Source organism: Prosopis cineraria, unplaced genomic scaffold, assembly GCF_029017545.1.
Source record: "Prosopis cineraria cultivar Desert tree isolate PC_DT_omini unplaced genomic scaffold, ASM2901754v1 PC12, whole genome shotgun sequence".
In the NCBI taxonomy this organism is placed as follows: Eukaryota; Viridiplantae; Streptophyta; class Magnoliopsida; order Fabales; family Fabaceae; genus Prosopis; species Prosopis cineraria.
Window position 1 is genome coordinate 22700358 of NW_026555343.1, and position 27340 is coordinate 22727697.

At 32.5% G+C, this 27340-nt stretch overlaps 1 protein-coding gene and 1 long non-coding RNA gene across 3 annotated transcripts; one reads left to right on the forward strand and one right to left on the reverse strand.

The window, feature by feature from the left end:
* Positions 1-2031: 2031 nt before the first annotated feature.
* On the reverse strand, positions 2032-3873 carry LOC129287637 (uncharacterized). Of its 2 annotated transcripts, XR_008587766.1 has the most exons (3): positions 3743-3873; positions 3084-3172; positions 2032-2260 (listed from the first exon to the last, which is right to left on the reverse strand). It is a non-coding gene; the product is annotated as an uncharacterized LOC129287637 (long non-coding RNA). The 2 variants fall into 2 exon arrangements; XR_008587765.1 differs by having other exon boundaries at positions 2032-3172.
* A 15103-nt stretch (positions 3874-18976) lies between these two features.
* Positions 18977-20667, forward strand: LOC129288924 (zinc finger protein ZAT9-like). Its single transcript, XM_054925737.1, has one exon. The coding sequence runs from the start codon at positions 19078-19080 to the stop codon at positions 20212-20214; it is 1137 nt and encodes a 378-aa protein (XP_054781712.1). The 5' UTR covers positions 18977-19077; the 3' UTR covers positions 20215-20667.
* The last annotated feature ends 6673 nt before the right edge of the window (positions 20668-27340 follow it).

Below are 27340 nucleotides of genomic sequence, written 5' to 3' on the forward strand. Positions count from 1 at the left end.
CAGCTGATTGAATTTTCTTATAAAAGTCTCCTCGTCTAAGTCCCCCTGCTGAAATGCATGAAACTCTGCCTCTTTCTCATCTCTGAAAGCTGGCGGAAAGTGAAAAATCATAAAATCTTTCTTTAAATTCATCCCAAGACATAGATCTTCCATCTGTGGGCTTAACAGAATCCCACCAATGCTTGGCTTCACCAACAAGCTGCATCGTAGCCAAGATAACCTTCTGCTCAGATGTACACCTCACAACAGTAAATAACTGCTCCATCCGATCCAACCACTCCTCAGCTTTCCCATCAAGCATACTACCATCATATGTAGTCGGATTAGAGCGAGAGAATTCCTTCCAAGGTTCAGATATGTCATCCTCTCGATTATTAACAACTGGTGCATGAGCTCCCATAGTACTAGAAGATCCCTGCCCAGCACTTAGGTCAACATGCTGATCTGGAACAGTATGACTTCTAAGATTTTGCTGTATATCCACCATAACTTCAAGCAGCCTAGCCATGACTGCATCTGTCCCCTGTGGTGGTGGTGGAGGTGGAGGCGGAGGTAGAGGCGGAGGAGGTAGAGGTGGTGGTCGTTCCTCATTCCTCGATCTACCCCTTCCCCTTCGAGCCATATTAGAACTGAAAGGTGTACGGCCACAAGCGTACGGACCTTTCTCCCCTCCTAAAGGAACAAGCCAGAGAAAGAAAAACCATATTAGTCCAGGTTAGTGGTAGAAGGGAAAGAGCATAAAAGTAATGTATTTAAGGTGCCAAGTAGGAAAAAGGAATCATAAACCTAAAACTGATACCAAATGTAACACTTGCCTTGAGTGTTATCCAAAAATCACATAATTCAAACAAACTAAGTGTGGTTAAGGAGTTGATCCTCTAACCAACTTAAGAAATAAATCATTTAAAACCTTAAAAATAATTATAGGTTCTACCTATAGCGCACGGAAGCAAGTTAGACAAAATGGAATAAAAAGATGCTGTCATGACAGTAATTTATTGCTGTCATGACAGCCCTCCTGGGCCAACTTCCAGGAGGCGCTGTTCCGTCATTCGACCTCCGATTGAAGTGATTTTAAAGCTCACACGTCACATTCAAAGGGTACTATAAGTGTACCAAATTTCAAAAGATCCAACGGTCGGATTAAAAATTAGACATGTTAAAAGATTGACTATTTTTGCTGTCATGACAGCTAAAAAGCTGTCATGACAGCACCTCCGGACCAACTTCCGGGTGCACCATTTCATCATCTGACCTCCGATCGGAGTGATTCCAAAGCCCACATGTCACTTTTAAAGAATACTATTAGCATACTAAATTTTGAAAAGATCCAACGGACGGATTGAATTTTGCAGGTTACAACTCAACACTGTAGCTGTCATGACAGCAATTTAATGCTGTCATGACAGCACCTCCAGACCAAATTCCGAAGTGCGTCATTTCTCCGTCCGATATCCGATCGACGTGATTTCAAAGCCCACACGAAGCTTATAAAAGGTTTTACTTGTGACCCAAATTTTAGAGAAATCCAACGGTCGGATTAAGATTTGGACACCCGGATGCAAAAGTGCAGCTTTTTGGTAAAAACCATTTTCAAAATTGTCCAAATCTCATCCTAATGGTCACAAACCTGTGGGAACACTTTGGACACGTCAAATAAGATTAAAAACACCTGATAGAACATTCAAATGATGGAAAAACCCATACATCAAAATTTGACCACCCGGGTGCCATTTCCCAAAATGGACCCTAAACCCCCAAAATGCACAAATCATACAAGAGTGGTCACAAATCAATCCAAATACCATGTATTTATATAAATATATATGCTAAACATTTTCACTTGGCTCAGAGCTCCTTGTGGGGCCCACGCACCCACTCTCTCTATCCAAGGTGTATGTTTGCCCATAGCACACCATTTGCAATGCAACCACTTTGCATTTGCTTATAAAATCACATATATATCAAAATAAAGATCTGCTTGTAATAGAAACTTGGTCTACTAAGTAAATCCATCAAAACCACACACCATAACCAAGTTTCCTAGCCACAAGTCTGCAAACAGACAAAAATTCATACACAAGCACACAATCCACACATATTCACACACACATACATAATCATATCCTACTGGCACCCTAATCTTAAATACATTACAATATATTTGCTCAAAAGAAAGGGGTTGCAGTTCTTTACAAATCACAAGCAAACCCCTAGCTTTGCTCTTTTCCCCGTCCACCACTGGATCCTTCGCCTGGACCTAGAATATTGAAAAGAAAGGGGTGAGACAACCACAGTCTCAGTAACAGTGAAATCTATATTGATTATTACAAAGTAAGCCATAATCAAATAAATGAATAATAAATTCAACATAGTATATAATTTAGCCATTTAAAATGCATGAATGCATGACCTAGGCCGGTATGGCCTTTCATGACCAACAGAATGCCCCCTGGCACTCTTTAACTCGCAGGTAAACCTTATACCTACTTGTACCTCCACAGGCACAAAACATAATCTAAGGCATGATCTAATCCACCGAACCTCCTATGCCCCTTCGACGTGAATCCTAAGCAGTTGAAGCTAACTCCCTCCCAGAGCCAGCCCAACTTACTTTCCATGTGAGGGCTACCTTGGCCTAGGCACTCAACCTCACACTTCATATGTTGGATTCCCTCCCCCACTGAGAGGTGTCGAACACTCAATACACTAACCACTTTAGTGCACTGAGCCCACAATACGTAAGACAACACTGAGTACTGACAGTGTGCCATAGAATATCAAAAATCCACACCTTCTCATTGGTGAACTCCCACCGAGATCATGCCTTTTACTCTTGTCTACCTTTCCTGAGTATTGACCATTCAACACTCTAAAGTAGTATAATATTTATAAATCTCATTTCCATAAAAACATTGTTATTAAACAATTAGAAAACATATTTGCACTATAATCAAAGTAGTACCCCATAACCCCTTATAAAGCACATTTAATCTTTTAAAACATGTAATGCATGATAACTAGTAATATTTATTCAAAAATAGCTAAAACAAAGTAATAAGAAATATAAATTCCCCTGTTACCTCAACCCTTTGGTACTAAAAGGGTTCTCCTTGTACAAAATAGGGCTCGGCTTGTTCCTTACTTCTCAATAAGTTCCACCAACAATTTTCTACAACATATAAGTGATCCACATCACTTATCATGACAAATAGCATTAATGAAGACTATAACTCATACCACACAACTTAGGTCAATGAGTCATAATCACCCTAATGGTCCATATATTAAACCAACCATTCACATAGTATCACTTAACCACCAAAACCATTTATTAGCCATCACTAGGCTAATTTTCAATTTATATAATTTTTTATCAATTAAAAACCTTCACTTAGTGTCACCAACTTTCACCATTAGCCCTTATAATGAAAACCAAACCTTAATTTAAATCTTATTGGGCTCAAATAGCAAAATTATAACTAAATCAATAGGCTTAAACCATTGAGGAGCAAAAACCCAATTTCTCAAGGTTTATTTTGTGCCCAAAACACCTCTTTTCATCCAATTATTCACTCAAAACATTAGATCACTATATAGAAACTCAAAACATGCTCCCTAGAATCCAAAGAAACAAAAGCTTACAAGAATAAAGCCTTTGGGATCAAAATCCAAAAATTTTCTCTTCCAAAAATTGAAGAAAATCAAGAGAAAGAGAAGAGGATTGAAGTAGGGAGTTTACCTATCGTGTAGCCGAGCTCGCAACGGTCGCAAAGACTCCTAAATCCAAGCCTAACTCCCTCCCTTTCTCTTCTCTTCTTCCTCTCTCCCTCTCATACGTTTCCTTTCCTTTCCTTTCCAATTCAATTTCTGCGTTTCTGCATCAATTTGGGTCTTTAAATTGCTGGTCAAAAAGTTTGGGGAAAATTACAAGAAAGGGCCCAACATTTTTTATTATTGCACAAAAGCCCGGGTCAACTTTGGTAATTTTTCCCATAGTTAAAAATCAAATAAAACCAAACTTTTGCTTAGTAAAATTCAAACTCTGGGCCTCTATTAAATTATTCTAAATTTTAATTTAATTATAGATATTTTATTTTATTTTTATTTATTTTTTTAAATAAATTTGAGTCTTAAAATTTTTAGGATGTTACATTATGACATATATGGCTCTAGTTTTACGAGAGTTATAAATTTTAAAAATGGCATGCATGTCGTACCTATCTCTATAAACTTTGAGTGCACATTCTCTTCTAATCTCAATCCCCTCATATATTTAAATGAGGTTTCTTTGTGTAATTTATTTTTTCAGAGAGGTCCTCTCATTGGCTTAAGAGGACATAGGTTAAGTGAGTTATATTTTATCATGTTTAATTATGCTTTTGATGTAAATCATAATATGCATAATTCTGTATGAGATACAACTGCATTTTATTTTACACAATGGCTAAATTGATCAATTAAGCCCTCTAATCAAAATCTAGAGTCATAATGCCATCAATTAATGAATACTCATCAAAATCTAGATCGATCAAATGTAAGTTCCCCCAAAGTAGATGCATCTAGGTTATCTTGGTGAGACAAGCATAAGTAATGGTGCTACTCACAAAGATTCATTACTGGACTTGGAGTGGTGCCTAGTATCTTATATCTAATAAACTTGTTATGTGATAATAGCGATGCAATTGAACAGACTAAGGAGCTAAGGTCACACCAAAAGACTAAGTTTATACTCAGGCACTTTTACCTTATTAGAGAGATCAATGATAAAGGTGATATAAAAATATGCAAAATAGTAGGAGAAGACAATGTTTCTGATCCTCTTATAAAGCCTCTTGCATAGTGTAACATCCTAAATTTTCAAATTAGGAATTTCAGTGTTTTTAAAAGTACTTTTGGTCAATTTAGATAAATTATTGATTAATAATGTCTATGGGAGATTAATATAGTTTTTGAATCCTTAGATAACCTTACAAGAAGGCTAGGTCAATTTTTGAGCAGGCCATGGCACAAAAGAAAGTTTAAATTATGGTGGGACTCTCTGTACCATGCATCACGGCAGATATGCCAATGCACCATAGCACACGTGCAAAATTTGCACTTATCAAATCATGAAAACAGACTTGAAATCAAAAGTAGGATAAAGATAATAGCGAGGAGGCAATGAGAAATAACCTGTATCTACTAGGGCACGATGTCTAAACCATTTTGGATGCATTTGGAGATTGAATCATTATTAGGTAAGTTTCACATTCCCTTTCCTCCCTTTTTATGCAAAATTTCTTACTTAAGAGGCATTATGGGGCTTTTTTTCAGTTGTTATTAGCTAATGGACGAACCTATTGACTTATTTAAGGTCTTGTAAAGTTAAATCAAGCCTTTAACCTTATGTTTATGATTTTTATAGTGATTTGGAATTTTTGCTGAGGGTTTGGATGAACCTTAGGCATAATTTGAAGGTTTTGAGATAATGTGGTTTTGAGATAATGTGGGGAATTGGATGATGATTTTGGTGTGTTGGGATGGTTAGAGTTTTTTAAAAGGGTTGATATTGTTAGATAAGGAATTTAAGTGTTGTGGGTACTTAGAACCTATTTAATTCAAGGTTTATTCAAAGTGATAATTGACAATTGTCACTTGATTGTGTAGATTGAGTGTTACTCGAGCTTTATCATGCATATAAAATGTGGAGAGTTAACATCAAGCCATGGTAACCCTTTTGTGACAAAGGGTTGAGGTAATGGCGTAATTTATATTATTTGATTATATTACTTAACTATTTATGAGTAGATATGCTAATTTGTACTTGAGATTTGATAACCTTGCATATTATAAAATGTGAACTTTATGCATGTTAAATGATTTGCAATAATAGAAATGATAAAAGTTTTATATGGACTGGTTGAAAAATTTGAAAGATATATGTGTTATATATGATGAGTGTGAGCATGATCATGATCATGTTAATGGGTGGGAGTTCACCCATAAAAAGGAGTAGTAGAAATCTATATGGCCTTTATCTCCTTAGTGCCTAGTGAGACACGACATTAGAGAAATTCTCCTTAGTATCCTGCAGGATACGGTGTTGGAGAGGGACGCTCCTTAGCATTAGAATAATGACACCCCAATTCGTGTGTGATAGGAGGAGACCATACTTTGAAAGTGGGATAAGACACCTTTGGTTGGGTATCCTACCACTAAAGGTGAGCTCAAACTATTATGAATGTGCACTTGGTTCAAGAGCCTATGGTATCAGTTAGTGTGATATGAAGGCTCGAATGGTAGAATGATCATGCTAGTGGTAAATAACTTGTGTTTATGGAAAGTAATTATCAAATTTGCTTCAGTGGCAATATACATTTACTATAGAAAATGTTATGTTATAATATCCTAAAAGTATATTTTAATGCTTAATAGCCTTACTCCCATATGATTGTGCATGTTAATGAATAATAGTGAATTATTCTATTATTGAGATATTAATCTCACTCCGTAGTTATATTTTACAGGTGAGGGCTCCGATAAGGGGCAAGGGAAGGAAGGGGTGACTAAAGAGTGAAGAGTATTGTTGTATAGCTCTTCCTTTTGCTCTTTTTTGGGTTTGTAACAAATATGCTATATTATAATGCCAACTTAGGAGCATTTCATGATTTCGTTATCACTTGTACAAGAATATATGAAGTGTGTGTATTTTGGCCTAAGATTGATGTTATTGTGATTAAATGAGTGTGTTCAGCCAAGATACTTGTACAAGTGATATAATTGTAATGATTCATGTGTCAAAATGACCAAAATGATTTTGTTTCAGTTTTATCCACCCCACTGTGTTGTTTGTGTATTGAGGTTTTGATGGTCATTTTGAGTATGAATGCTTATTTATGTGATATGATTAACTTGTCATATTGTGTGTGGTCCATTTAAGGTGGTGAAAGTGATTTTGGAGCTAATGGCATTTGGTAGTGTGTTTTGGACTCCTTTGAAAGTGTTTTAAGGTGAAAACAAACCATTTTGGTTTGGGTTTCACTCTTTTTAACAAATCATTATTTGAGTCTGGTTCTATTGGCTAGAGGGATTGAAAAGCTTTATGTAGACACTTGAACGGCTCAAATCTGACATCAAATGGTGAAACAGCGTGCTCTAAAAGTTCGGAGTGTTGTCATGACAGTAGGTATGCATCGTGATGCATAGCAGTTGTGCTATGGCATAAATGCTCACTAAGGGCTTCATCCCTCTATGCCATCTACAATGACAAGTATGGCCTGCGCTGTGGCGGATGGTCAAATTTTGAAAAATTTCCATTTTATTAGCTTGTTTTTTAAGTGCTATTTGATTTTCATGCTTCTGTTATCATATTTGATTGATTTTAAACTATAGTTTGAGCTCAAACAATATTTTAAAAAGGGTTTTCTTGGGATCCCATTGTTTTAAACTAATTACCTTTTAAACTCTTAAGTTGTGATAAATTTTACTTGGGATTCTATTTAATCCTAATTATTATAACAGCATGTAAGTGTGTTGTCTTAATAATGTAAAAGTGAACATTACACAAAGGCAAAGCATGAGCACCATGTCAGGATAATGGGAATTAGACAAATTAATGATTATACCTAGTGCACAAGTAGGAAGATGTTGGAAATTGTGCCTAGGGCCAATAATTGTATTATGAACATTGTTATTTAATGAATTTCTCTTTTGTTATCATATTAATTGCATGTTTACTATAATAATTATATCATTGTATAAACTATAGTAATTGTCCTAAACGTCCCTGGTCGATCATTTATGAGGGATCATAGATGAAACAAGACTAGTATGACTTTGATTAATTATAGAGATATAAATCAAAGTCGTAAGCACTTGAAAAGATACAAGGTGTTGGACAAACTCACTATGAGAAAGCTGCATAGTACAAGTCATAAACTTATCTCATATGCAACCATGTTATTAAGCCTTTTGACCTAAGATTATCATGAATTCCTACATGATGACCACTGAACTTTGATCTTATTAAAAGTCACTTTTAACTAGGTATCATAAAAGCTATGATTGAGTTTAGTACTATTCAAGCAGAGAAATATAAGCGGTCAAGATAGAATTTATCCCTCATATTAATTGAGAGATATTGTTAGGCCCCTCAATGAATAAATCTGAGAAAAATATATGGCCATACTATAATGGATAGGGTTTTTTCATTGTTATAGTCAGTCCACTCAAAAATTGAGAAAGTAGTAGTCAGGTAAAGGAGAATGACAATCTGTCTCACACTTGACTAAAATATCACGTGACAAAAGGGATGTGATACAGTTATATAATGGTTACATTAGATCATCAATCCTTATATGAATTGGGTAGTCCCAATGTTTTGTTAGAGGCCACTTGTGACTTGTGGGCTAGTAACGTTATTGGCCTACTGCTAACTTTATAGAAACCTATAGGACTGCATACAAAAACAGCCTATCATAAGCTATAATGTCCAAATTCATTGAATCTAAAATATTTCTAGATTAAATGAATGTAATGGTTAGTCTAGGGTGAACAAATTATATATATATATATATATATACACATATGTATGTATGTATGTATGCAAGTATTTGAATATTTATCTGATAAATATTCATATATATATATAAATGAAATATAAAATTCAAAATATAATATTATATATATATATATTTTTCAAAATATATATATATATATTGTGTGTGTATTTGATATATATATATATATATTATAGTATTGTGTTAGTTTTAAATTTAGTTTTATATGATAAATTAAATTTAATAACTAATATTATTTGAGAGGATATCATATCAGTTGTATAATTTGAATTTGAAATAAATTCAAATAAAATATGACATTATAGATTTAATTTATAAGATAAATTAAATTTTATTTCTTTGGCTCTTCTTTTATATTAAAATAAATGGTTTAAATTGGACTGGTGGACATGTTCAATATTAAACTAAATTTATTTTAATATGAATTAATTAAGAATTAATTGATAAGATATGATTTTTGAAATAATTGTGATTTTTTTTAAATTTATAAGGGAAGACATAAACCTTAGTCTGTATAGTATAGAGAGGGATGAGCTACCTAATAGAGATAGACTCTTGACGGCAAAATAATTTGAGATCCACAAACATATCTAGGTGTACATCGAGGAGCTATAAAGATGTACCAAGATATGAATCAGTATTGGTGGTAGCCAAGTATAAAGAGAAAGGTGACAAATTTTGTGACTCAATGCTTAACCTGTCAAAAGCTTAAGATAGAGCATCAGAGACCAACTAAAATGTTGCAACCGCTGGATATCTCTAAGTAGAAATTAGGTTGAATTATGGGCTATACACCATAGCGTGTAGTACATGTATCATGGCATGTGGCATAGAGCCACACACCTAATTCTCTGTGACATGCATCGTGGCAGGAGACACCATGTGCCATGACGAGCCAGTCTAAAATTTATGCTGTCATTTTGATAACAAAATAATGAACTTCTGACATGCGTCATTTTCACATATGATGTTCGATCTGAGTGATTCAATCACCTACATGAAGCTTATCTCATAAGCTAGCTAATGAGATAAGTTTGGATACAATCTAATAGTAAAATCAAAATTTAGACACCCAAATATAAAAAGTTAATTTTTTTAAAAAAAATTGCCCACCAAGTGCTCAAATCAACCCTTTCCATCATTTGACCACACAAGGCTTTGAACTAAGTCTAAAAGGACCTACTACACCTGATTAACTGTTGTCTGACACATACATTTACATATATTGAAATTTGATCTCTCAATGGCCAATTTTCATAGTGTATAAATTTTCACAATTTTCCACATTTTTACACCACTTGGCCCTTTTCTCACTAAAATGGCATACATCAACACTTATAACATAAACATAACTTAATCTTAGCCCTAAATTACTCATTTCATCATAATTTCACACATGGACTTAAAATTCACTGACATTTGCAATGTTTTCCACACAAATTCACACAAATCTTAGCCCCCAGTTTATTTCACCACACATATACACAATTAGGCTAAGATTTTACAAAATCACTACTCAAATCATGCATACAACCTTATGAAAACTGACATACACATATACACACAAGTTCTCAGTTCATTACACAATCTCAGAGACTTCCATGACAACGACACCACTACGCCAATCTTATCTCTCTCCCCTTGCCCTAATCAATGTTTTATCTTGTAAAAATGTAACCACGAGGATAATCTTAATAATAGAATAACTCACTCCTATTGACTATCACATGCAACTATATGAAAGTAAAGTATAATATACCATTTAATATAACATATCACATATTTCATTTCAAATATCACTCTTATTAAACATTTTATCACTTTTGCACTTGTTTCACCACTTTTCTCCACTTTTACAACATATAGCAACATATAGCATCACATAGCATGATCATTACCGACCAAACCTCTAAATGACCCCAACATGAAACAATAGGCTCGCCTTAGACCAATTTACACTTTCAATGACCCTGAGCTCACCTTTAATAATCACTTGGCCAAAGGTGCTTTATCTCACTTTTGGACTATAGTTTCCCCTAATACACATAATAAGATGTTGTTGACTCTAACATCGTATCACACAAATACTAAAGAGTCCCATATCTCTAACATCGCACCTTCAAAGGCACTAAGGAAGTATAATTCTCCAACACCGCACCCCATTAGGCACTAAAGAGAATATACTATATAGTCTTATCACTGCCTCTTTACTCGGGTGAACTCTCACCCCTATAATCATGCTATCTAAACCACATAGGTTCCAAATCACCACTTTATATACTTTCTCACACACAATATATATATATATATATATTTTACAAACCATATGAAATCATACTTTCAATACTTTTAGTCGTTCAAAAGCTTTTTCATGTAACATTCACAAAATGCAATAAATCATGCTTAGTCAAAAACCATTTCATATACTACATAGCATACTTACACACAGTGACAACAAATAGTCAAACAAAGAAAGTTATTTGGTTACCTCAACCTTTCTATCACTAGAAAAGTTACCTATGGATTTTAACCACCTCTATAACTTATCAAAAGCTTCCTTTCTTAACTGACCTACTCAATATGTCAATTTAAACACATTTGGCACAATTTAGTCACTAAAAATATACTTTTACTACTTATGGCTATATTTAGCCGCGTATTCTTTTTCACTCATCCATTCTAGGTCTATTACTACTCGATTACTACTTTACATTACCTCAATAAGTCTCATTTTACCAAAACACAATGTTCACCCTAAAATCTATTTGAATAGGGCCAAATTTAGCTTATGGGTTTAAAGCTCTATCGTTCAGCTTTAAATTAGTCACAAAGCTCTAAGTTAACTCTCAAGAATCTTTTTATTACTATTAGGCAAGAATCAAACCCATAAAATTTCATCAATTTAATTTCTCTATAACCCACATTCAAAGAAATTTGTGTAAAATGAAAGATAAGGGTTATGCGTAGCTTACCTGCTAAGTAACTAATCAAAGGCACCTTCCATGACTTCGAAATCTCTTGCCCTTTTCTCTTCTCCCTTTCATGTGTTTTAGATTTCTTCCTTCTAAAATTTCTAAAATTTCATGACTTAAGAGGTCATTTTCTAGTCCATGCACCGTGGCGCATACAGCATAAGCAATGGTGCATGGCACAGTGAGAAAAATTCTCACCAAGCACACTTACATCAGCCTGAAACACAATCCTATCGCCCGTATCTATTCAAATAACATCTCAATGAGTCAAGTCATCAACTAATCACCCAAATCTCTAATCCCACACTAATTACCAATTTACCCTTAATTAACAGCTAATCACAGGATTAAAAAATTTAAGATGTTACACCATAGCGCATGCAACACATGTTGTGGCACGTGGAACATTGAAAATTTTCACTGTTGCTCGTGCATTATGTCTCAAGTCACCATTCTACCATTTGATCCTGTAGCCACGCCAACCAAATCAGCACCACACAATAATATCCTAACCAAAACCACAATCAATCCTCTAATTACTAATCTACCCTTGATTAGTAACAAGTTTTCTTAGATTGAAATTCAGGATGTTACATGAAGCAACTTTTGACCCCTCAATGGTCAATTATCACATTTATCAACTTTTCATAGTTTAACATATTTTTACACAACTTTGCCCATTTGGCCCTTTTCTCACTAAAATCACATATATCTATATTCATAACATAATCACAACTTCATCTTAGCCTTAAATTACTCATTTTATCATAATTTCACACATAGGCATAAGATTTACCAACATGTACAATACTTACCACATACACAATCAAATCTTAGTCCCTAATTCTCATTTCAATACAAATATACATAATTAGGCTAAAATTTCACAAAATCACTAATCAAAACATGCATGCAACCCTATGGCAACTTATGTACATATATATACACGAGTTTTCAATTCATTACACAATCTCAAAGACTTTCACAACAATGACACCACTATACCGGTCCTGTCTCTCTTCCCTTGCCCTGATCACTACTCTGTCCTATTAAAATATAACCACGGGGTGAGATAAAAATCTTAGTAATGGAATAACTCACTCCTATTGACTATCACATGCAACTATATGAAATTAAAGCATAATATACCATTTAATATAACATATCACATATTTCATTTCAAATATCACTCATATCAAACATTTCATCACTTTTACACTTGTTTCACCACCTTTCTCTACTTTTATAGCATATAGCAACATATAGCATCACATAGCATGATCATTATGAACTGAACCTTTAAATCACCCCAACACAAAACCATAAGCTCGCCTTAGACCACTGTACACACTCATTGGCCCTCATCTCACCTTTAGTGGTAGAATCATAAGGCTAAAGGTGTTCTATCTAACTTTTAGACTATAGTTTCCCCCAATACATATAATGGGGTGTCATTGACTCTAACATTATATCACATAGACACTAAGGAGTCCTAAATCTGCAACAACATACCTTAATAGGCACTAAGGAGATCTTCTCTAACACTGCACCTCAAAAGGTTCTAAGGAGGTGCAATTCTCCAACATTGCACCCTATCAAGCACTAAGGAGAATATGCCATATGGTCTTATCACTACCTCTCTACTTAGGTGACCTCCCATCCTTAATGTCATACTTTCCAAACCACTCAAAGGTTCCTTATTTGTACATGTATATCCTCATTACATAACATATAATTGTGTAAGATATGAAATCATATGTTCTTACTCATTTCTTTGCTCAAATACCATTTTTATGCATCTTTCATATAATGCTTTAAAACATACTTAGTTAAAAACCATTTTATGCATTACATAACATACTCATGCACAATTACAACAAATAGTTAAACAAAGAAAGTTATTTAGTTACCTAAACCTTTTTGTCACTAGAAAAGTTACTCATGGATTTCAATTGCCATAACAGCTAATCACAAGTTTCCTTTCTCAACTCACAAGCTCAATATGCCAATCTGGACACATTTAGTCCAATTTGATCAAAAACACATATTTACTACTTATGGCTATATTTAACTGTATATTCTTTTCCATTTATCCATTCTAGGTCCATTAATACTTGATTACTATTTTACATCACCTCAACTGGTCTCATTTCAGTTAAATCATATTTTCACCTTAAAAACCTCTTAATTTAGGATCAAATCAAGCATGTGGGTTCAAAGCTCTATCGTTCAGCTTTAAACTAGTCATAAAACTCTAATTTAACTCTCGAGAATCTTTTTATTAATTGGGTAAGAATCAAACCCTTAAAACTTCATCAATTCAATTTTTCTATAACTTATATTCAGAGAAATTTAGGTAGAATGGAAGGTAAGGGTTATACATAACTTACTTGCTAAGTTATCAATTTGAAGTACCTTCTAATGACTTGAAATGGCTTGCCCTAGCTGACCTGCCCTTCTTCTCTTCTCCTCCTTTTATGTGTTTTCAAATTTGCCTCTCTAAAAATCACCCAAAATTCATAACTTAAAGGGTCATTTCTAATCCATGTGCTGTGGCTTATGCAGCACATGTCACGGCTCTTGGCACGGTGAGAAGAATTCTCACCACAGGAACTTGCTTCAACTCGTAACACAATCTTCTCACCCGCATCTATTCATACAACATCCCTACGAGTCAAACTATCAAGTAATCATCCGAATCTCTAATCCCACACTAATTACCACTTTACCCTCGATTAATAACTAATCACGGAATTAAGAAATTCAAGATGTTACAAAAATAAAAAGGGAAAAACCCATCAATAATCAAACAACAAGGGATGTGACATTTCCCAAATATACTCCACAAATGCTGTTAAGGTGCACAAAACTATCATCATGATGTCACATTCATATTTAACCCAGTAGGGCCAAAAGCATAATAGCTTTCATAATCATTTTTCTAAATATATAATACTTCAATGCTAACATTTATAACTTTCTTACATACTACAGTGGATTTAGTAAACCACTTATATCCAAACTTTCCAAAAATACCAACAATAGTGTATACCACAATTATCATTTTTCAAAACATGATGATATAACTCAAATATTATCAATTTGTATAAAATCCACATATACAATTTAGCACCAAAAAGAAAGAGAATTTAGATAATAAGAAGATTTTCTAGAGAATGCTTATATTTTGGATTGAAGGGAGTAAACATCAATGATTACTTTAATTTAAGTAATGATTTATTTTATTTTGATAATGATTAGAATAGAACAAGCAATTGCAACTTTTTATGTAAAAATTTTTGATTCACTAAAGTCTGGTGTTGTAAATATCTATGATTACTTTAATATATTTAAGCAAAGACTACTTTTTTTATGGCAATGACCAGAATAGAACAAGTAATTATGACTTTTCCTGTGCAGATTTTTTATTCAATGAAGTCCAAGTGAGGTAAATATCAATGACTACTTTAATTTAAGCAAGACTTTACTTCAAGCAATGACTAAAATGGAACAAGCAATTACAACTTCTTCCACATAAAATTTTGCTTCATTAAAGTCAAAGTGTTATAAATATTCGTGATTATCTTGGTTTAAGTAATAACTACTTTTTTTCTAACAATGAATAAAATGGAACAAGCAATTATAACTTCCACGACACACATTTTTGCTTCACTAAAGAAAGTTGCACAAGAGAAATTTTAATTAGTTGTTTCATTCTAGTCATAACCACTAAAAGAAAAATAGCTATTGCTTAAAATAAATTAGTCACTGATATTTACTTATTTTAAGTTAGATATGTTACTTTTTTATTTTAAACTGGGGGTATTTTAGTCATTTTACAAAAAATCATTAATGTCATAGAGGTCTCCAAGAACTTGAAGAATTATGACATTTTGTGAGACTTTATTATTATTATTATTTGTATATTTTAAAGAGATTTTTCTGTAATATTTCCTAAAAGTATATTTTTTTCATTTAGATTCTTCCCCATAATTTTCTCCCCTCTTTTTTTTTTCACTTCCAAGTTCCAAAGAAAGGAGAATTTCAATAAAGACATTCAGACCATAATTATTTAAATTTAAAACCCTTAAATTTTTAAAATTACATTGCAATCCAAGTATTTTGATTTGATATTAAATATCTGAGTGAAATGACAAAATTTCCCTCATTTAAATTAATATCAGAACTTTCCTAATTTATTTGTTTATTGGCCTACTTTGCTTGTTAATTTACTTATGTAATGTTGTTATTGCCTTACTTAACTTGTTTTTATTTTAGGTGTTTAAATTATCTTGAGACAAATTATTGATTTCTATATTATATGTTGCTTATTTATTTATAAACTAGTGTTCATCGCCCTACTTCATTTGTTAATCACCCTACTTCATTTGTTCAATGCTAGACTTTCACTTGATTTCATTCTAAGAAAATAAACAAGTGAAATAAATCAATTAACAACATTATGTAAGTAAATAAGTGAAGTAAAACAATTATGATATTAATTTAAATGAAGGACAATTTTTTTAAAAAATTATTATTAAATCAATACCTTTAAACTACAATAAAATTTTAAAAATTTAAAAATTTTAAATTTAAATAAATATGATTTAAGAGTTGTTATTGAAATTCTCCCTTCAAATAAAGTTAACGTTGAAGATCGAGTGATTAATTGACCGGCTTGATTGTGTACTTGGGACATATTACTGAGACTCAGAAGGCTAGGAAAAGAGGGTAGGCCTATTGGCGGCGGTGGGAAGGAGGAAAATGAAGACCAGCACAACTTTCCTGTCAGACGACACCGTTTAGTCCCCGAAAATGTCACGCTTTGCTTTGCGCTCTACTGACACCACTTTTTATTTCGTTCAAGAAAAGTTATGAAATGTTGAGTTTGTAAAGCTTGTTTAAAACAATAGACTGAAAAAAGCCTCGACCCAATGAACTTTTTAAAAGTATTTATAAATTATTTACTAATAAAATATTCACGTTAGCAGCGCGGACTCAACCCCCGGTTCTTGACAATGAGCTTGTTTTGTACGAGTTTGACTTGGTATTTGTTATATTGTATAACATGTAATTTAGGAGATTCTTCATATTTAATTTACATATTCAATATTGTATTCTTATATTTTATTCTTTATCAATATTTGTTAAATTTTAGGAAAAATTAATCTGCAAGTTCTTATAATTTTTCTCAATTTTAAATTAGTTCATTGTATTTTATTTTGTTTTGATCAAACCCATATAGTTTAATTTATTAAATATATTAATTTTTGAAGCACTTTTGAAATTTATATAAATTTATTTAATATTTTTGGCCAAAAATAAAAATTTATTTAATATAATGTTTACATTTTTATTAATTTTTTAATGAAAATTTTATATGTATAAAAATTATTTGAAAGATATAAAAAATTATATAAATTTTGAGCTATAAGAATTATGTAATTGATTGTAAAGTTATATAACCTTTTCATAAAAATTTTCAATTCATTTCTTAACCTTCAAGATTGATAAATCCATGGTATTTTTGTATATATAACCCATGTCATAAGATCAAACCAAACAAATAATCCAATATTTACTACATTTTGTATTATGACCGTTTATTATATTTGTTAATGATATATTATTATATATCAATAATAAACTCATTGTATATAAATGATAAATTTTTTATATGCCAATATGAACTGATCATATTCTTAAATTTTAAAAAATTTGGTCTATATTTTTTAAATACAAGAATTTTTTCTACCAGTAGGCTAGTTTATCCCAAATCAAATCCAAATAATCATCCTAGAAGGATCAATTAAAATAAAATAAGCTAAGAAACTTAATTTAAAATTGAGAAAAGCTATAAAGATATACATATTAATTTTTTTTCTAAATTTTACTTTTAAAAATATTTTTTGTCTACCAACATTTGAACCATGTAGACAAAATTCAGCTCATAAAAAATATTTTTTATTTTTCAAATACAGTAACATTTTAAAAAAATTATATATAAAATTTAGGCTGCCTTAAGGTTGAAATAAAACTAGACAAACATGCTGTTGCCGCAGGAATCCTGATGTACTCTAATAATAGATGAGCCTCGCTTACATAATTTTTTCTTTCTAAATTTACATTTAATTAAATTTAAATTAATTTGGTGTAATTTAAATATGTGAATGTGAAAGAAAATTAAAGGAAGCATCATTAAATAGAGTTGAGTTGATAAAAAAGAAAAAGAAAAAAAAAGGAAAGAAAAAAAAAAGAAAAAAGAGTTAACGAGAAGTAGTAGGACTGGGTCTACCAAACCCTAACAAAACGGCATTTACTTCCCTTATAATGCTCCTTTCTCAAGGGGCAGTTAGTTTCTCCTCCCTTTTTTCCCTTCACACATTACAACCATAGATCCATTTTCGAAGGCCAACACATACCAAAACAGCCTTTTTTTCATTTTTCAACTCTTATCCCCACACCACAACACGATGCGTCACTTTTTTTTATTTTAGTAAACCTTTTTTTAATTTTATTTTTCCAATTTATTTTAGGCCTTCAAAGAACACAAAACTGTGGTTCCTTATACCATTGGCTGTGGAAACGACAGCTGGCCATGTGAGTGACGTGTAATGATCCAATTGGATGGCTCAGGTCACAGCCTCTTGGGCCTAAGTGTTCAGAAGACTTTGGTATCCGCTAATGCAATTTTACCCTGCGTCGTCGTTACTCGTTGCAACAAACCCTCTAGCAGTTTCCTTGACATGGACTAGTAATCCACCGGTTTACACAGGAAGCCTCCCACTGAAATTTCCAAAATACCCTTTCTTAATATTACAAAAGCTTTTTTTTTTTAACTATTTTTCAGTGAAATAAAATTCAGGACATACAGAAGACCTGACGACATTTTTTTGAGTTATCTTTAAACTTTTAAAATCAGTCCTTAAATTTATACCCCACTTTTATGCAAATAATTTTATATTAATACTTTTAGATAGATGTCAATAATTTTCGTAAAGCTTAGCTGTTAAAAGAAAGTTTTATTTATCATGTTTCCATTGGTAAGATTATCAATTAATTAATTTCCCAGAGTTCTTTTAATGCAAATTTAAAATTAAGAGAATTAATTATTTACTTTTATCCCCACGATGGAATCTAAGGATATTTTGGGAAATGGGAAAAGGGGGAGAACGAGTGGGAATAAATACGGCAACGGGCAAGTCTCGCATGTTACATATTGCTCTTTCTACCTTTGCTCGTACGCTAATTAAATTTCCCATTGATTGAGGTTTATTTTCCATTTGACGTTTTTCTGAAAAGGAAAAAAAATAAAATAAAATTAAATTAATTGCCTGTTTTAAAAAACAAATTAATTAATCTTTACTGCAAAACTCTGTGCCCTTGTATATATCGTCTCGTATTGGTGGATGAATGCTTATGACCTACTCCTTTATCATCGCTTGCACACACATACTCTCTCTCTCCCTTTCAATGAACAAAATGTCAATAAGCTCACAAGTCTGAACCCTTTTCTTTTTCCTCTGTGCTTTCCCTGGTTGATCATGGAGAAGCACAAGTGCAAGCTCTGCTTGAGAAACTTCTCTAATGGCAGGGCCTTGGGAGGTCACATGAGGTCTCACATGGTGAACCTTCCTATTCCTCCAAAACCAGAGGACCCACCACCACCGCCATTAGTCCAACTCAGCTTCGAGGCCGAGTCTGCTTCGTCGTCTTCATCATCGTCCTCGGAAGAAGAAGAAGATGATAAAGGTCTCTGCTATGGCCTCAGAGAGAACCCTAAGAGAAGCTTTCGCCTTGTGGATCCAGAATTTTCTTTCCCCGTCGTAGAATCCGCCTCTGTAATTCTTCAAGACAGAGAAAGCGAGACTGAGTCGTCCAAGAACCCAACTAGAACAAGATCCAAAAGGGCATGTAATAATAACCAATTCCACCATCATCCGAAGAAGATGAAACCAAGTAATGATCATCATCATAATCATCACCATCATCATCACAGTAAGAACAAGACTGAGCCGTCTTGGGTTGAACCTGAACTGTTGAGTTCGGTTTCTAATGCGACCACCGAGGAAGATGTCGCATTTTGTCTTATGATGTTGTCGAGGGACAAATGGAAGAGACAGGAAGTAAAAGACGAAGAAGAAGACGAAGAGGAAGAGGAAGCAGAAGACGACGAGGAGGACGAGGAAGACGACGAAGGAGACAGATCTGTGGAAGATTCTGAGGAATTCTATGACGAGATGAAATCATCCAAGACGCGATCATCCGTTCGTGGAAGGTACAAATGCGAGACGTGCAAGAAAGCGTTTCGATCATATCAAGCATTGGGAGGTCACAGAGCGAGTCACAAAAAAATCAAATCGGTCATATGTGAACCGGAAATTGAGCATGAAAATAATGCTCCCATGGTGGCCGAGAAGAAAATTCATGAATGTCCAGTTTGTTTCAGAGTGTTCGCTTCAGGTCAAGCTCTTGGAGGCCACAAGCGAACGCACGTGACTGGTTCTGCAACTCCGGTTCGAACCCCACCAACCAAGTTCGGAGATAACAACAGTTTAATAGATCTTAACCTTCCTGCTCCATTTGAGGAAGATGAGATTAGCCAAATTGAAAATTCTGCAGTTTCTGATGCAGAATTCCTCAAACCCAGTTCCCATATCGCTGGGGCACAAGTAGCTTGATCGATCAAGTACGATGATGATGATCTGAAAGGTAAACATACAAACAAAATTTTTGGTTGCAATTTTTCACGTATTTGTTCTGTTCTCGAATTCTAACAGTAACAATCCAGTTCTTCTGGGCTATGTTTTTTTTTTTGGTAACAAATGACTTAGAGAGCATCCATTAATGGAGGACAAGGACAAGGACAAACCTTGGATGTTTGTTGTTCTGTAATTCTGATTCAAACTTAAACTCTATTTATTTTTTAATGTAAAAAAATTGGAATTTGTGGGATTTATTTCTTTATGCTGAAGAATTGTGAAGCGTGCGTGTTTTAGTGGGACTCTGTTTCAGCTACGAAGCAAATACCCAGTAACTGTTGTTCCATTGATGGTGAATATTAAATAGGAAAGTCATTCAGCACAGGAAGCTAAGTTCATCAATCTTCTGATATAATTAATTCAAAAGCAACTTCCACTTCTGAGTACTGTCACTGTACAGTACATGAAGAGGAATCTGTTTTATGGTTTTGTCTTGAATAATTTATCTTTCTCAGTAGTTTTTTAGGCTCAAGGAAAAGGAAATTCTCAGGCTGTTTCTGGTTTTCCAAACAGATCTGCAAAACCTGCAAAGGAGAACTAAGGCCATGTTTGGTAGCATTGAATTGGCAAGGTGAAAATGGAATTAAAGATGAAATCCTAATTTAAGCATGATTGGTATGCAAGAATTGTAATTCTTAAAAATCCCAATTATATCAAAAATGTTAGAATTCAATTCCATCATATTGACCATGGAATTGCTTCAATTCCATTGAATTCAATTTGTGGATCCCACTACCCTCATCTTTTTTGTCCATTTATAATAAGATATGTCTTTTTAATTTAAAAGAAGGGCAATTTAGTCTTTTCCTATTTTAAGTACTATATAAATTAATATTATATTATAATTTCATCTTCATACCAAACACACTTTTAAAACTCAATTCTATTCCGATTCCGATTCCAATTTCAATTTCGATTCCGATTTCAATTTCATTAAAAACTCTTCCATCATACCAAACAAGGCCTTAAGTGTTGCTGCAGAGGAATTTAATGACCGAAATGGAATTAATTAAGAGTGAATCTGGTTTTCATTGGTTTGGATTTTTTTTCCATTTCTTTTTCTGGGAAATCTGTGAAAGACATAGTGAGAAAAAAGAAAATTGAATTGAAGGTGGAGGAAGATGCTCTGTTTTGGGTGTGGTGCGACAGGCTAATTTAACCTAGGTGGGAGTGACTCGTTGCCCAAGGTATCTAACTGAAAAAGGACTTGTGATATTTATAAGGAAAATTTGCAGTCGCACTCATTAAATTTGAAATAAATGACATAAGAGCAATTTTTAACGCTTTGTTTGGTCCTGTTCTTCATTATAATAACATAATATATTATATACTCTTTCATATTCTTATTATAAGATAAAGTTAACTAACTTTGTTTATTATAAAATAGTAGTAATATTTTTAAGTTTGTTAAAAATATGTAACTTTTTAATTTTTCCTTTATTTGCAATTGATAACTGTGATAAATTATTATTTATAAATGTAAATAATAATAAAAAAATGGGTAAAATTGGAAAAAATAATTGTTCTAATTTTATCTTATATTAAGGACTTAAAAAAGACTTTAAAAATTTATCTCTTATTAAAGACAGGAAGAATTATTTGAGAGAAATGAAATAAAAATAAAAGCATGAATGGGTTTTTTTTTTAACTGTGTTCCTTCTCTCACATACTCTAAAAAATAAAAAATAAATGAAAAACAAATTTTGATTCCTTGTTTGGAGGGCCAATGTGTTTGATTTGATGGAAAGTAAGGAAAGACAATATAATAGAAATGAAAGTAGAATCTATTTTTGTTTTTTGGGTGTGATGGAAATGGCTATCGAATACTATTCTTGTTGGACAAAACTGTGGTTCCTAAAGAATATTAAAATGATATTATTTCCATTTTAGCAGGAGCGTTTAGACCATAAGGTTCATACTATAAAGAGTTTTAAGTGAATCACAGTATTCATGATTTTATGAATAAGGTCACCTCCTGCAAATTGCATTATTTAAATTTATACATTGTTATTTGCATGCCAAAAGCAACATAAAAGTGATTGTATGTTACCCTGGGATGAATCTAACTTTTCTTCTCTTCTCTTTTTGTTTCCCTTTTAGATTTTTTAAATAAGTATTATTATTCATTTACTTAATACAGATAAATTAAGTTGGTGCAGTTTTCTTTCTTTTAATTGTAATTTATTGGGGTTTTGTCAATTGGAAGATAGCGTAGAGAACTTCTATTGTTGTAAAGACTTGGCAACTTAATGCTAATGTATCACTTTGAAACAAAATCTGACTGGTTAACAACTAAAGCACGTTGAAAAAGAAAATTAATAAAGTGGAAAGCTTACTTTTGGAGAGGAGCACTTTGTCTCTAAGGTCCTGTTTGATTACATAATGAAATGTAATGGAATATATTAAAAAAGTCAAAGCAAAAATAAACTAAAATACCCTTCCCTCGATAATAAATATAATAAAATTTATTAATATATACTATAGATGTGGGGATCATTACACCCTCCAAATATTTTATGAATTATAATTCTCAATCTCATAAACTAATTACTCCTCCCTTTTATGAATGTGCTTACACATCTCCTTTAATCATCTTATTTTTATTTTTTCAATTCATTTCATTACATTTCTTTCTAATAGGAAAATGGGACCTAAGGGTGTGTTTGAATTACCTTTCAACTGAGGTTGGGGTTGGGGTGGTCCAAACTTCAGTCAAAGTAAAAAGTGTTGAATCCTAATTTTAATGATTATAAAATAAAGAGAATGTTCTGTTTTAATGGTTAAGTAATCACAATTGAATAAGGTTAAGGTAACTAGCAGAACATTTTATCTAACCTAAAGTGACTTAACACCAATACCTTAAATCTATTTTGAGTCTCTTGTCACAAAAATACTTAATTAAATATTTGACTTAACTATATATCTTTTGGTTCCTTAAATATCCTAGTGAGAGTTTTCTAGCTGAGTCTCTTATCTAAGTTTGCTTTCTAGAACTTTTTTTGTCTAAGTGTATTTAGCATCAATACTGTGCTTTTAGCACCGGTGCTATTCATTTATCTTTGTCAAAATACCTTCCACTATTAAGTTAGCACCAGTACTAATGTGTTAGTACTAATACTATTCTCATTTCAACACCAATACTTTGTGACAACACTTGTACTATTTCAACTTCTTCAAAATTTCTCGTTGTCTTGCCATCAAGTTTCTAGGTTTAACATTTGTACTATTTGATAGCTCAGGTGCTGTTTCTCTAGCTTGCTCTTTTGAAGTGTTCATTAACACTTATGCTACTTTGTTAGCACCTGTATCATCAATCTTCTTTGAGAAAACCATTCTATTCTCTTGAATTGAAAAAGATTATCATCTTTTGTGAAGAAACTTTATTTTGGTAATAATAGAGTAACACCTGTGCTATTTTTCTTGTGCTGTCATTTGTTTCTTATTACAGCACTAGTACTAAATCCAAATAGCTCTGGTACTAAAATGATAATTCATGCTCTGTTTTATGTTCTCAATATTAATCTCTTTGATACACATTTTTCAGCCATTCTTTTCATCTGTAATCAATTATGTCTATATAATATTCTTAGAATCTATCTAAACATAATTATTGCTTGGTTGAAACACTTTGTGAATCATTCTTGATTTGTAACACTTGTGCTAAAATGTTACATTGGTATAAACTTTTACCTACTTTTGTTAGAGCATTTAATATTTATAGCCGTTATCTTGCATAAAGAGAAACATTCACTATAAAGTACCGTTTCATTGCTTCTTTCATCAAAGAAGTTCAGAGAAGCTCAAATATCCATAAAAACATAAAGGAAAGAAGGAGTTGAAGTATAATTGAATTTCAACGGGAAGATTTATGAGTCTAACAAATTATTTATGATTTTCAACTATAACTAGGCTTATTTATGAAGAACAAAAAAGAGAATAGTAGAGCCAACAACAATGAAGTTCTGCCATTACTACGCATTCAATTTATACCAACTTCCAGTGAAACATTAATTGTTTGTGAGCATCATAGATCACATATCCAATCTTAGAGAGAGTATATAATAGTAGTAGTTCATTTTGAACTTACTCTATTTATCCCTATTTTTCATAATCAAAACAGAGGATCTTAAGGGAATTTACTATTATCTTTATAAGGGGGAGAGTTTTAGACTTAGTAAGTGAGGCAACCAAAAGCTCGGTTTAATATTGGGGATATAGTTGGAAATCTCAAGAAGTTCTTGGGGACTAGACGTAGACTTAAGTAGTGGGAGTCGAACTAGGATAAATCATCTGTGCAAGCTCTTCTCTTCATCTCCTATGTTTGGTGACTTCGTTCCTATACTTATCTCTTCATTTTTGCAAATTTACTTTAATGTTTAATTAGCCCAATTTGTAAAGTCTCTCTTACTATTCTCCAATTAACTCAAATTTCAAGGTAATCAAGGAATAATCCTAAAAAGATTACCAAGTGTGTAAGTTTTTCAGAAACAAAGATCCCAAGTTTTCAAAGTTAAAACATTACAATATACCTTTATAATTAAATATTTAAAGCATTTGCATAAAATATGAAAACAATAAAAATTTTGTAGAAAAATAGATGTGCATTGGGGCATGTATGTCTCTGTGCCATGTGCTGTGGCTCAAGTGCCATGCACTATGGCACATCTTATGTATTTGACAGTAATAAGAGAAAACTTTTGACACTCCCCTTTTCTTCGTCCGACATCCGATTCAGGCGATCTAAGTGTCTACTGAGAGCTTCTCCAAGCTCTAGTTAATGGCACTAATTTCACAATCAAATTATTTCTCAATCAAAAATTAAACAATCATTTCACAACTCACTCTTTTATACCACTTAAACACAACTTAGGTGTCCCAATTTCATACCAAGTGCCAAAAGCTTCAGACACAACCCAAACCACACTCAATAGACTATTTTGAACCTATACAATAGATCACATCACTATCAACACACATAAAACACATTTTGAATGCTCAACCCATTAATCACAAAAATAGAAGGGGGAGTCTTAAATTCATAAAACATCATATCATTCCATAATAATCACAATCTAACTATGTTTCTACTTGTACTGGTATTTTGGCCCTAAAGTGGATTTCACAATTAGTACATACACACCCTAGGGTCTAAAATACACAATACAATTTACAACATCCTATTGCAAGTAAGTCCAAAAACATGGACAATCCTAGTTGGCAATATCATTTGAATTATATACATAACAATAATCAAAATAAATGAGGCTTATTAATTTTCAAATCAAATTCCTAAGCCTCAGCCTGTTTCCTTTAGTCGTGTCCTAATAAGCTAGCCCCTATAACATTACAAATAAAGGAGTGAGTACAACCATGTAGTAACTAAGATCTATCTAACTTATACTAATTCATGTTAATCAATTTAAATGCAAATGACAAAGATATCATTCTTAAATCATTTAACATGATCAAAATCACTATTCATATTTCTCATCCGTAATGGCATATACTCATGGAATAATGACTTAGTAACACAACTCCACATGGATATAAATCTAGTCATATGATTTTCATTACCGGGGTCACAATACAGACAACGATATGCCCTTTTATCACCATATGCATGATCACACCTCTCTTTTATTAGTACTAAACTCTCCATTTGAACAACCTCCTAAACCTCTATCTCCTACTACTAAGAAATTCAATGAGTTAACAGATTTCTTTAGAACCATTTTTAAAGATTGGATAGTGTGTTTATGTGTTTTTACTTTTGTTATTAATGTTTTGTCTTTGTCTTTTTAACTTGACTTGTGTAATTATCCTCTATTTATATATTCAAGTGCATTTCTTTAGTAATTTTCTATCTATTTTTGTTAGTCTTAATTAATTATCTATTTTAGGAGAGACTAAAGTCTCTCCAGAGCTAATGTTTTACATCTTAGTTTTGTCATCATCAAAATGGGGAAGAAATGTTAAACTTGGTTTTTATAATTACAAAATAAAGAGATGATTATGTTTTACAGGTTAATTAATCACAATTGAATAAGGATAAGGTAAAATGAATTTTACCTAAAGTGACTTAGCACTAGAACCTTAAAACTATTTTGAGTCTCTTGTCACAAAAATACTTCTTAAAATCCTAACTTAGTTAAGTATTTGACTTAACTGTATATCTCTTGGTTCCTTAAATATCCTTGTAGGAGTTTTCCAACTAATTCTCTTGTTTACATTCACTTTCTAGAACTTCTTTTTTGTCTAAGTGTATTTAGCACTAGTATTGTGCTTTTAGCACCGGTGCTATTCATTTATCTCTGTCAAAATACTTTTCATTATCTCAACTTCTTCAAAATTTCTCATTGTCCTGTTGTCAAGTTTCTCTATTTAACACCTATGCTATTGGATAGTACCAATGCTATTTCTCTAGCTTGCTCTTTTGAAGTGTTCATTAATACCTATGCTATTTTGTTAGCACCTGTGTTATCAATCTTCCTTGAGAAAACCATTCTATTCTCTTAAATTAAAAAAGATCATAAGCTTTTATGAAGGAACTTTATTCCAGTACTAAAAGAGCAACACTTGTGCTATTTTCCTTATGTTGTCACCTATGCTATTTTCCTTGTGTTGTCATTGTTTCTCATTACAACACCAATACTAAATCCAAATAGCACCAATACTAAGATGATAATTCATGCTCTATTTAATGTCCCAATATTAATCTCTTCAAAACATATTTCTTGACTATTCTTTTCATCTGCAATCAATTGTATCTACTCTATAATCTTCCTATAATCTATTTAAACACAATTATTGCTTGCTTCAAACACTTTGTGAATCATTATTGATTTCTCATGTTTGCACTAAAATGCTGCACCAATATAAACCTTCACCTACTTCTATCAGTATGTTTAATGTTTATAACCGTTACCTATTTTTCATAATCTGAATAGAGGATCTAAAGCTCAAGGAGCTGAAGGGAATTTACTATTACCTTTGTAAGGGGAAGAGTTTCTAACTCAGTAAGAAGTCTGTAAATGTATTGAGGCAA

Excerpts from the sequence above, each read along its gene's own strand:
- LOC129288924 (XM_054925737.1), top strand. The coding sequence starts at position 19,078 with ATGGAGAAGCACAAGTGCAAGCTCTGCTTGAGAAACTTCTCTAATGGC.